The sequence below is a fragment of the Anopheles cruzii genome, chromosome 2 (assembly GCF_943734635.1).
Source record: "Anopheles cruzii chromosome 2, idAnoCruzAS_RS32_06, whole genome shotgun sequence".
Taxonomy (NCBI): Eukaryota; Metazoa; Arthropoda; class Insecta; order Diptera; family Culicidae; genus Anopheles; species Anopheles cruzii.
Genome location: NC_069144.1, coordinates 50,449,220 through 50,461,891, shown reverse-complemented (window position 1 = coordinate 50,461,891; position 12,672 = coordinate 50,449,220). Strand labels below are relative to the sequence as shown.

The following is a 12,672-nucleotide window of genomic DNA, read 5'->3' as shown; positions in this document are numbered from 1 at the left end:
ATGGAATACTTTAATGAATATTGGGAACTGTTTGTTGATAAGAAAGACTCCATAGCTAAAGTATGTATTTGCAATGACGACGCCTACTCGCTCCGCCTGTTCGATGGCTAATGGCCTACTTACTTCCACCAGGAACTTATTGCCTACTACAAAACGCTGGACGATCACGAGGATGGTTCCGAGCTGTCGGAGCAATGTCGCACATTTTTAACGAAGAATCTCCTCATCAATCCATACCCGACATGCCAGGTGTTGAAGCTCTTGGCTGCGTCCAAAATTCACGGTAAAAACACCACTATCCACGAATTCGCTACAGCTGCTGTGATTCAGGCTATCGAACGAAATGGCGATCAGGAACTGAGCGCCAGCAAGTGCTACAGTATTCTCGCCAACAGTCTAGTATCGGTGAAAGCCATCAATCACCTTAAAGCATGTATCAACCGTGCGTTGGATAGGAAAAGCCTAGATTTGCAACCGTTCGTACTGGCGCTGTTTTCTAGGCGAAGTTTCAAGTTGCTGGTCAATCTGCTCCCGGAACTCTCGGGCCATCTGAACCAACAACATACTGCCGATGCTCTCGAAAAGAAACTGCATTTTTTCCACTCGATCCTAGAAAACGATTCGGGCCATCCTACATACAGTCACCATACAGCCTACCTTCACTTTCTTCGACAAGTTCTACTCGTCAACCAGGGCGGTCTTCTGCCGCCACTTGAAAGCTCTGCGACGGTTGACGAAGAACCGTTCCAGGATCGTTCCTACCTTCGAGCTTATCAGATAGAGTTGCAGCGCGTGTTGCTACTCCACCAAGCCCTCAGCATCGAAGAGACCCTGCTGCCCGTGCCAGAGTTTTCCCAGTACGACTCCGTGATTGGTATGATGGCGAAAGGAAAAACAAACATCATTGACCACGATTTTACAACCTTGTTCGAAGTGATCCGCACGAATCAGAAGATGCTCGCCGAGATCGGCTCCCTGTTGCGCACCGGCTCAGCGAAAAATGAAGAAAACTACGGCACGTATCCAAACGAATCCTCGGCTGTAATCATCCTGCAGATGACAGTGGTGCTCTACAAAGCGATCGAAGCATCCTTTGGCACACAGCAAACTGAAACCGTTGCCCAAAGCAACCTCGACACGCAGCTCAAGTGCCTGCTGAAAGAAGCGGATATGCCAACGTTCGTTTATGCGATCGAATCCATGCTCACAATGTTGTTCGTCCGTGGCGAACTTGCCCCGAAAGCAGCGTACGAGCGGAAACACTTTATGTGTAACGTTTCCCTGCTCAATAGCGTAGCGCTAAGCGTAAAATCGATCATGATCACACGAAAACACTCCGCCACCTTTACCGGGGAAAACGATAAGCTCAGTCGCCGCTTTCAGAACCTGTTCGAGCTGGTAAACGACATTTGCTGGCGCTTATCGCTGTTTGCAGATAATCTTCTGGGACGGTCAGTGGGCGAGCAACCAACATCCGACACGCTCAGGCTCTCCGACATGCCTCCGGTGCCGATGGTTCTGACGCACGTAACCGAAAACTACTCCGAAGCTTCCGGACCTGGCAACGCACTGTACCGCAGCGTCGAATCGATGATGCTGGCCGAGCCGAACGTTGCGAGACACGGCGGCTACGGAACCCTTCCGAAGCACAAATCTGCCTCCCGAAGGCACGCTCGGGGGGCGGGTGCTGCCCCAAACAGTGGCAACTCCGGAGGCAGTAACAAGGAAGCTTCCACCCAGCGTTCACTGTCCAACGACAGCAAGGTGGACTCCGCGCTGTTCGGTGCCTGTGCCGTGCGAGGAAAGCACCGAGACCGAGCTTTTACGTCACTGCTTGCCACTCCCGAAACGCTGGCCATCGTGTGCCTTACGAGCGACAAGCTACCCTTTGCCAAACAGATCATTGAAAGTTACGCCCTGCAGGATTGTCCGGTCGGCTGTTTGGTGTCGCGGATGGAGCAAATGGCCACGCTTCGCAGTAATCTGACCGGGTTGGTGCAAAAGAACGAGCGAAAGCAGGAGGACAGCCCCCCACCGAGTGGTAGCGACAGTGACACGTTGCTGAACGACATTCGAACGAGGACGGCGGTCGGATTCGAAGTTTCAAAAGTGCTGAGCACGATCGAAACGTTTTTAAAATCGCAAACCCCAACGGGGCAAGAGGCAGCGCTCGATGACGGGACCGTCCTGGCGCCGATGGATCGGTTCGTCGGGCGGTACCCGTTTTTGGGCGCTCACACCGGAAAGAATCTCCATCTCAGTCAGATCGTTGATGTCGTGCTAGACTTGCCGTTCAAATACGAGCTAAACTTGAGCATTTATAATTTTCTGCTGAAAAACGTTCACCGCACCACCGTCCGTGGCATGTCGGCCAGCACGATAAGCGAGGGTAACGGAGGCTTGGGTGGAGGCGGAATCGGAATGCAGCAGCTTGTCGGAAACTTTGTGTCCTTCTTCGGCACCATCATCGACACGATGCATATTGCACTTAAAACGGCCCGCGAAGTGGGCCATGCGCGCCACCTAACGATCGGTCAGCTTCTGTCGCGCGAAGTTTGCCCTCTTAACACGGTCGAAAATGGTGTTTGTTTAAAACGGCGGGCCCGATTTCACACGACGGTGATGCGCCACTTCCGCTCGAACGGTGACACAACACTGGAAGGTTCGGCGTCGATTTGCCAAACCAACCAATACCTGCAACAGCTTCAGCTTCTCATCCAATCGACTGCGGTCGACACCGTGTCTCCAAGCTTCGCCACCGACGATCTGCTGCGGATGGATGTTCGGCGTTTGCTGTTGGACGCATTGTTTGATAAACGCATTTCACTCAGCGCACTCGATTCGTTGGCTGCAAAATTGGGCATCAATTTGGTGCAAACCGTCGGCCATCGGTTGCTCGGCTCACCGCCCCCAACCGTCGGCAGCCACGAGTGCGATACCACCCTGTGGCAGTTTATCGAAGGTAAGAACGAACTTTTATTCAGCATTTGTCAAGCTCAGTTGCGAGCCGGTTCGGTGGCAGTCGAAAAGGACGTCCCATCGTCGCTGATCGTGCAGTATAATGACTTCCGGAAAGCGGCATTCGAAAACACGCTTCCGATGCGCTGCAATCGGTCCTGGCTACGACCGGACGAGCTTCAATCGGAATCGTTTCCACTGGAAATCGGCCGAGCGTGCTGTCTGTTGCCGGCGGCGGCATCTGGCCCGCAGAACGACTCTTCCGGCGGCGGCAGCTGTTGGTCGATCAATGCCAGCGTGCGCTCGATCGAACAGCAAGTGATCGCTTTGCTTCAAAGTGTCGATCAATTCCCCAACGCAAGCCGGTGGATTAGCGCTTCGGAGCACCTCCTCACGGCGCTGCTGCGACCGACGATGGATCCAACGACCTGCGGGCAACTTCAGGCGAAGGCTGCCGAACTGAGAACGTACGTCCGGGTGGGAGAGCTACTGAAGCTACAACCTGCCGACGACTGGCGGAACGTTCGCGCGTTTTCGCTGGAGAACAAAAGTCACGTGCTGCAGCAGCTGATCGAGCAACAGCAGTACCAGGTGGCCCAGGAGTGGATAAAGCTACACCCGATCGACCCCGACAGCGAGCTGGACATGTTTATGTATGCCGTACGCAAAGCACACACTGGCGCCGTGACGCCGGAGTTGGCCAGCGAGCCCGCCACCTCAATGTGCCTCCTGTTCGGTATCATCGAAACGATGCCCAGCGAAGCGGTTCTAAGGCTGTACGAAGCGATGATCATCAACATCAAGAGTGTCCCGATCGTCAGCTACATCTTGCGGTATCTGCAACGCCACGGTGAGCAGCAACCGCTGTACCAGAAGTATCAGCTTTCGCTGACCATCTTCGAGCACCTAACGCACGCCGAATACGATGGCCTATGGAATCTCGTCAGTCGTCCGCTGTTGATACTCGAACAGTGTTTAATGAACTCACGGCTCGAGCTGTTGGACGGAGTGATCCACTCGGTGAGGCCGCTTCTGTCGAGCGAAATTTGCGGCTCGTGCTTTGAGCATCGCGAGTACATCCGCGATCTGCACGAAAATGTGCAGGGCGCTACCGGGGAAGCCAGCTGTTGGGATCCCATTCACGAGGGCCTGTACATTCGGCACGAGTGTGTGGACTGCCTGTTGCGCATCTACGCCAGTAAGGCCCTCGAATACAAGGTGTTCAGTGAGCACGATACCCGGGATTACCGGGATTCGCTCGCCACGGCATCCGCTTCCAGTTTGGACTCGCTCGCCCCAGGCCTGGAGCCGTGCCGTTTGCCGTTTGTGATGCCGAAGGAAGTTCCGCCGCGTGAACGGTGGGTAAAGGATGAGGATGCCCTTCATTGTATGAGCTGTCGGCGGACATTTTCCATGCTGAACCGTCGCCATCACTGCCGCCGTTGTGGTCGAGTCGTGTGCCACGCGTGCTCCAAGTGTCGCGAGCGAATCGGTGGCTTCTACGAAGAGGTGGCCGTACGTATTTGCGATGACTGTGGTAGGTGTCTGGGTGAAAGCGTAGGTTCACCGGATCGGCCGGTGGTTCCGGAAGTAGTGCGAGCAAACCGTGCCCCGGGCCCATCGGGAGCCCCGGTGACGCAGTTCGAGTGGCAATTGACGGGCAACGAGCGGTACGATCGTGTGATTCGTGATGAGTACAGCTACGAGTATGCACCTTCGACGGGGCAGTGTTTGGCAATCTGCGATCTGCACACGGCCAACGAGGAGATTGCCAGCTTTCTGCTCTATCACTGTGCGAAATTGGAAGCGCTGTTGCGGCCGCTGGCTCCCGGCTTCCCGAACCCGGAGATTGATTACGCGCTCGTGGCGCGCATGTTGCTCAACCTCACGCTCGGGGTGAAGGTTCGGGGGGCCGATGGCGGTGCCGGTGTCGAGGTGGAAAAAATGAAGGAGCATGCCGAAATTATCCTGTCGATCGTGCACGACAACTGCGAGTCGCTGCTGCTGCACTCGCAGTCACAGGCGGCCATCAGCAGTCACGGCAGTTTGCGGCGGTTGCGCGATGCCCTCGTGAAGGCGGAAAAGTGGCCACTGGCCCTGGAGCTGTCCCTCAAGTGTGGCTTCTCGGTGAGTGGCGTGCTGGCGGCCTGGGGCATGACGTGTCTGCGCGCCGGTTGCTACGAGACGGCACGGGAAAAGTTTTCCCACTGCTTGCCCCGCATCGCCAGCGAGGCCGACTGCGATGCACTGTTGCGAATGATCGAAGCGCCGCCGCCGCCGCCAGGGAGCCCTGCCGCCGCCAAACGCGGTCCAGTGCCGTCTCCTGTTGCCAGTGGTCCCGCTCGAATGGCGCAGGTTAAACGTCCCGCACGCAGTCCACCTTTGTTGGGAGAAATTCTTTACGCTCTAAAGTGCACGACTCGTGTGATCGATCCCCTGATGGAGCAGGTGGCAGTAGGTGGGCGAAACAGCGGAGTCGGTGGTTCTGGTTTGGTTGGACAGCACGAGCCGGCGACTAACATTCTCAATACGCTTGCCAACCTGAGACTCGTGGCCCAAGGGGAGTTCAGTGAGGCGCTTGCGAAGGTTGATCGCCAATCGGTGGCCAATGGGACAACACCGAGAAGAACGACAGTGTCGCTGATGTGCACCCGGCTGTTTGAGGAATCGATGCACTACCTGCTGGCGTATGGATCGCACCAGAGCATAGTGGTGTTTCTGATGAAACACCAGCAAACTGAAACCGCGGCCTTGCGCTACATTCTAATGCAGCACGTCGATCCGGAAGTGTTCCTGCAAGCGATCCTACTGCCGTGTCTACAGCGCGGTCAGCTCGAAACACTCGTCCAACAGCTGACCGTGCTCGATGAAACGCTGTACGAGTGGCGCGACCATTTGCGCTACGTTTGTCGCTACCTCGAGACGAACGAAATGCTCAACAGTCTGTACAGTCTGCAGCTGTTGCTGAAGGATCCGATTCGCGCCAGTATGACCTGCGTACGGTTCTATTCCATGGGTTGCCGCACGTTCAACGATCTGCACGCGGCCGAGCATCACCTAAAGACAAGCGTTACGCACTTGCAGGTAAGAATATTCCGCTCGGTTCCAAGCATTCGGAGCATTGATCGCACCACATTCGCTTTTTTTATCGAACAGAACGAGCTCGAACTTTGCAACTGGCAGGAAGTACGATTAAACAGTGTCGGGTCGACCATCGAAACTCACCCGTCGCTGCTGATGAAGCTCGATCCGAAAGAGCTGAACAATCACATCAACACCATCCTGCTGCAGCTGGAGGTTACCAAATTTTTGGCCAAATGCGAGGCCAAGGGCCGGCAAACGACGGGATTGCTGACAAAGGTTTGTGCGCAAAAAAGAGCCAGCTCCTAGAGCAACCATCATAATTGGGCATTTTTTCTGGGCTTATCAGATTTCCAAGGATAACTCCCAGCTACCTACACTGTTCGGTTCGGTCCAGGACAAGCTGCAGCTCGCCATTTTGACACTGGTGTGTGGCCAAAACGTGGAGGAAGCATTTGGGCTGTCGTACAGGTGCTCTAGAGCTTTTTCTCTTTTGTGAATACAGTTTGTTAGTAGATTTGTGTACGATTTCAACTATTCCGGCTTTTTTCGTAGAATCATACAAGATTACAACCTGGAACTGCATCGAGTGTACGCACTGACGGCCAAATACTTCATCAACCATGGCAAAATTGAGGACGTGGGCAAACTGTTGGATGCGATCGTTAGCAATGGTGGCAGCACCACGGCGGAGCCGATGCTCTCGTCCGTGTGTGACGAGATCGTGCGCATCTCAGTTGATGCGGCCATTGCACGGCACGGGTCCAGCGGGCACACGAAAGTCGCCCTCGAAGCACTGATCAATCGGATCACTTCCGTGGGCGTACGCATCCATTGCTACATTGCTTCCAGTCAGCTCAAAACTGCCTACCTGCTGGCGAACAGGCACCACCGTACAGGGGACATTCGGAAAATCCTGCGCCACGCAGAGTTTCTAGGACAATTGCACGTGAAGCGTTTGTGTGAGGCCCGTTTGAATCACCACGAGGGCGAAGGTTCGTGATGTTGCCAGCAGTCGGTGCGGACGTTAATCGAATTTATACCTGTTAAAATAAAATGATAATATTGTAATGTAAAACATTTCTTTCGATAACCTATAATCAAACCCAAAATTTAAGCAAACGTGTGCGTTGCATTTCACCAAACAACCAGGGGTTGCTTTGTCGGTGGTCATGGATATTTGTTTTGTTTATATGCTACGTTATTATTTCATGCAATAAAAGTTATCAAATATGGTTGGCTTAAACAATATCTATTGTTTTGAAGTGTAAGAAAATAACCGCCGTCTGTATCTGTCAGTATTTTATTCGCGTTTTTGTCCACAGTTTGTATTGTCACAAATAGTTTTGCCCAGATAACACCAAAAACGCCTGTTTGTAAATTTCTTTTTGGTGCAATGCTTGCCTATTTATCTGAAAAACGAAGTTCACTAAACACAAAAAACTAGAAAAGAGTGTTCCAAGAGTGAAATACATTGGAAATGGCTGATTGTGATTGTATCTACAAAATCCTTCAAACGCTTATTTCTGTATGCCCACCATCCCACGGCTGGGATCGGCAGTCAACTCGAATAAATCAACCCCGTTAAATTTACTGTCCGGTTTTACAGCGTAACTGTGCTTCTGTGGGCGACATACAGAAACAGTTCAACTTGTTGTGACTCGTTGTTTTCTTGCCCGATTATATGAGAAAGGACGTGGACGTTTTTTTTTCTTGAGCTTCGATTCTATGCTGGTTCTGTTTATGCTTTTCCTGTTTTCGTGATACTTTTTGTTATTCTTTATCACAAATTGGCTCACGCGGCACACGGTTCTTGTCTATGTTTCGCTTGATAATTATTATCAATCACCTTTTTCAACTTGATATTCCTTTGCCTGTGACTTTGTTCTACTTTGTTTTTTGTTCACTAATCTGCTGCCTCGTACGATTTGCATACACTTTCTAGCGCCGCGCACTCCCTCCAAAGCGATAATAATTTTGTAAATTCTAAAATTCAATTTGACTATCACCCGTTCGCCGAATACACGGAGAGTTGTTAATTTGTTATAATTGCTTATTCAATCGTTAATTGCTAGAGATCTAAACTAAATTTCATTAAGCTCCAAATATTAGCGAAGTACAGGATCACTTTAGGAAGTGTACGCTTTGTTTTTCGAATTGCCGACACACGCCAACCGTGATACACTTTTCGTAGATGTTGCTGCGATATGGTATTAATTTTTGTTTGTTCGTCGCATCTCTCTCTTCATTTTCTGTTGAACTATGTCCCGATTTACTTTATGGCATTTTCTTACGATAGTATTCTAGGTCTCCGTGGTGTGGTGGATGGCCTTTTTGTATTCCAATCGCTTTGAGTTTTTGTTTCCCCAGTGAACAAAATTGAGTGCGCGAGCTCCTAAGGCGAGGACGAGGAATCGCGACAGCTTGTTGGTTTAAATTTACCTGTAGAGGGCATGTGGAAGACGGACGGCTGAAGGAAAAGGAAAAGGAATAGAAAAAAAAACAACGAGGTCGAGCAAGTCGGAGATTTTCTAAGTCCGGGAAGCATGCGTATGTGTGCGTTTAACACGGCGCGGACAGGTAGTGAAAAAATGACACGACACCGATTCTGCGCGTCGTTTGTGTTTTCGCTGACAGAAGCGGCTTCAGTTTGTTTTTATCGCTTCCATCGTCAAACTGTGTTTTTTTAATCGTGTATCTTCGTTTGCATATCGTGGTGTGGTGATAATGGAATCATCCAAATCCAAGAAACAATACACCCGTAAGAGCGGCAGTGCAAGGCTCAGGATGATCAAGGAAAAGGAAGAACTGCGAAAAAAACTGTTCGGCGTCGAACAAGACACCAACAACAGTGAAAGTGCACCGGGTCCTAGCAACCGTCCACATCCAATTGATGTGTCCCGGTTGCAGGATACCCTTGACAATGAAGGTGAAGAACGTCGTGATGAAAGTAAAAGTGAGAATGCCTGCTACAGTCCGAAAGCTGGCCCGAGTTCGGACAAAGAAACTGTTAGTGTGCCAGAAAACATAGTTCAAGATGATGTGCGGGAATCCCTAAGGATTTGGGCGGTTCACAGCAACATCAGTCAAGAGCAGCTTCGGCAGTTGCTCCGAATACTCCACGGACCAATTCCGTCGCTGCCCTTGGACCCAAGGACGTTGTTGGGTACGCCAACGCGACCGGCAACGTTGTTCGAGATCGAAGGCGCCAGCTTCAACCCAACACCAACTGACCATCGCTCGAACAATCGACCAGCAGATACAACAGGACGGCAGGGAGAACTGAAGAAAGGTACACCTTTGCGAGATGATCAACAGCGTCGTATAATCTCGACGGCATCATAGGGATCGGGCAACTAATGCCTGCTACACAGTCAAATAATGTTGAAAAGTTTTCACTCTGCTCGTTTCAGATCTCTAACTCAAGCTGGTCAAAATTAGTTACGAGCGACTCGAATTCGTCTCCTCCGTAACATAATTCATAGGATAGGATTCGCCATAGGATTCATAGGATTGCAATGCAAAACATTTCTCGGCGTAGAAACAACGTTCCCGGCGTCACACCATACGTGAGCACCAAAGCAGGACGGCGAACGGTAGAGGGAGCGAATAGGCGAACACAAAAAAGCGAAAAATAAACACCACCGCAATAGCGCGATGGGCAACCGACGCACTTTAATTTGGGTACAAACTGGGCAACAGGAAAGAAAATAGGGGAATACGAAAGAAAGAGAGAGGGCACATAGAGAAGAGCGAGACAAGGGGCACGTTCGAGATAATTAATTTTGACGGTCCAGCCCTTGAGCCCTTTCACAAACCGTTGACGATCCAGTACAAACGGTCCATACAAAAATTCTATAGGATCGTCAACGAAACGTCGACGGACCGTGAACTTCGGCTCCTTCGGGCACTCAATTTGTTTCACTGGCTCTTATCTCTCTCATCTCTCCTATCTCCAGCACCCAGCGGACTTATTCTTCTTCTCACCCATCGCACACCACTTTGAAAAGCACTTTGTTATCGGGAACTGCCTTATCCGAACCTCTTACCGTTTGTCTAGCTACTATACCACCACCACCCATTAAATCCGCTATTTAGGAACAGCTGCACTTTTCCACTACCATGTTCGGTATGGTGCTGTAGATCACGTTGTAACTCAGATCAAAGTAAAGCAGCTTGATCGGTCGCATCTTTTTCGGCGAACAGCACGGTATGGCCGAGGTGCTCAACTGCATCACGTGCGTATGCTCGTACTTGGGCAGAAACGTCATCATGCACTCGCCGGCGCAGTAAGAGGCCTCATAGCGCTTCGGGGCAATTATCCAGTCCCAGCCGAACTTCTCAAAGTCCACCGTCAGCGGATAGCGGCAACAGCGTGTTTCGTTCGCATTTTCATCACAGTTTAGCGATAGGTTGCGCTTGATGCGTTTTTTCGGTGCATCGCGAAACTCGATCTCTATATATGGCGTCTACACACGGCGACGCGTCGATTGAAGGTGAAAAAGTATATTAAAGAAAAAGGAGATGTTAGAAAACGATTACAAAAGTAGGCTGAAATCGGGTTTTCCAGTCAATTGAACAGTTCTATTATCTAGGTTAGTTAGCGCTGGTGGCGGTTTGTTGGTCGTTGGCATTTGGAGAACCTTGTCAGGACCTGTGAAGAAACTAAAAGGAGAAATAGTTAGGACACTTGAGTAGCTTTCAAACCGGAACCGGAGTATTCATAGAAACGGCCGCTCGCTGCCAAAATTAAGCCATGGAGATGAAATTTCCAAACACTTACCATATCGACTTTAGTGCATTCATTATGTCTTCATGCAGTAGATATAAAAGTTGAATCATGAAGCAGTTGCATTCATTGGCTAAACTGTATTTCTCTCCGCAAATAATGATAGTATCGGCGATCATACGTCTTTTGTTGGGTTTTGTTTGTGTACATGCGTGTGAGAACGTTTCTTTTCAGACGACGCGAGAATGTGCCAACAGGGTCAGCACACAGAATTATTATCAAGCTCACATGCTAACACGTTGAGAGGCCATAGTTGTTAGCATGCAGAGCACTGTCCCCCCTTTTCTCTGTTTCGCTCTGACTACGTTTGTCTTGTTTTACAGAATGATCTAGAATAAATTTAGCCTTGTTTTCATAAGTTTGGAGTGTTTTTGTCATCATTATGAACCATATTGGTTTGTCAATCGCTCGCCCGAATTGCCGCAAACTGTGTTTGATTGGCCCCGCTGAATGCATAATCGAGTTAGGTACCAATCTGTGCAACAGAACGCCCAATTTTAAGCTACACTCACAACTTTTAAAAGAGTGCCAAAAGTAAAAAGTTACCACACATAACGGAACAGTACAGAGGGCGAAATTTTAAAAAAGAAGCTTTTTAAATAATTTTGCCTAAGGCCTAACAAGTAAATCTCGATTGTACGTCATGTCTTTATTATCTCTTCCCTTAGTTTCTCGCAGGTGAATCTTTAGAAACGTAATGTTGGTGAAATACGAACAGTTTCAATGAATTTGGGAAACAGTTTGCCTGTTTTATTCTACTAGTTATTGCACCTACCACTATTTAATTATCAATCCACTACGTACTAAGGAGAAAGGTGGCTGGACTCAACATTGGCACGGGTTCGGAGTCATGTTTGTTAGTAGGCGATGACATTCCCGTGCAAAGCAGAAAATATGATGCACACAAAAGCCAAACTAGTTACGATGGAAACCAAATGCGCGGCTTCACAGTAAGCTTGCGACACAATGGGCTACCCATTTACACACACACGCACTAACTTCCTACTTCATGGTGGAAATCGGCTTCACTTCTCTCTCTATATCGGGCAGGCGAATGGAATTTCATTTAAAGTGTACTCTTCTACTCTTCTGCTTTTATGTGTAAACCTGTATCACTTTTTGGTTTTTCGGTATCTACCGAGTGCGCAAAGCAGTTACAGACTGTTGGCTGGTAAGTTAGCAAACGAAGTTCTAATGATTTTCAACGACACTGGGACTACCAAGACCTCAAGACATCTTTGCCATTTGCAATTCTTGCAATTCAAGGGCAAGGTAACGCAATATCACACACGTTGAATGCTAATAAAATGGTGTGTGATTATGTGTGATTTGACGCTTCGAAGTACATTCAGAAGCCTACTTCGTCGTCACCCAATTGCTTTGACAGATGCCTATCTGTACTTAATGTTGTGCGCGCAACACCCTTAACCTGCGATGATAAAAAGTCGAAAATGTAAGCAAAAACACGTGGAAAACATTAATTTCTAATACCTTCCAACCACGTAGTGCCCACGCATTCACATTGTAAGAATTTTTCCGTTCATCTAAGATGAAATAGTATAAGAAAGGTTTATAAAAGTAATGAACTTGCGTTTGATCTTCATTCATGCGTTTCACACCATTTTTTCTGTTATATAAAAAATCGAAAGACCACCACCAAACACCACTGAACAGCGTTTACTGCTGTTTTGTTTCAATTCAATACAACACTGTGGTGTGTGTGTGTGCTCAAATGTGCAATAATACGTTACTTTATTAAAGTTTTGTCACTGGTGCAGGCCAACCGCTAGCGGCCGCACACAGCAATGGAAGAAAGAGTTGGATTATATCGAGATATTATCTAG

The 12,672-nt window shown here is 49.4% G+C and overlaps 2 protein-coding genes across 2 annotated transcripts; one reads left to right on the top strand and one right to left on the bottom strand.

Annotated features, from left to right (window-relative positions):
- LOC128269089 (zinc finger FYVE domain-containing protein 26 homolog) lies at positions 1 to 7,248 on the top strand. Its single transcript, XM_053006441.1, has 5 exons — positions 1 to 60; positions 133 to 6,042; positions 6,115 to 6,318; positions 6,389 to 6,510; positions 6,595 to 7,248. Exons 1-5 carry the CDS (start codon positions 1 to 3, stop codon positions 7,040 to 7,042), a joined length of 6,744 nt encoding a protein of 2,247 aa, XP_052862401.1. The 3' UTR covers positions 7,043 to 7,248.
- Positions 7,200 to 10,845, bottom strand: LOC128266900 (growth/differentiation factor 8-like). The gene is made up of 3 exons (XM_053003689.1): positions 10,823 to 10,845; positions 10,683 to 10,704; positions 7,200 to 10,508 (listed from the first exon to the last, which is right to left on the bottom strand). Exons 1-3 carry the CDS (start codon positions 10,843 to 10,845, stop codon positions 10,134 to 10,136), a joined length of 420 nt encoding a protein of 139 aa, XP_052859649.1. The 3' UTR covers positions 7,200 to 10,133.
- Positions 10,846 to 12,672: the final 1,827 nt, after the last annotated feature.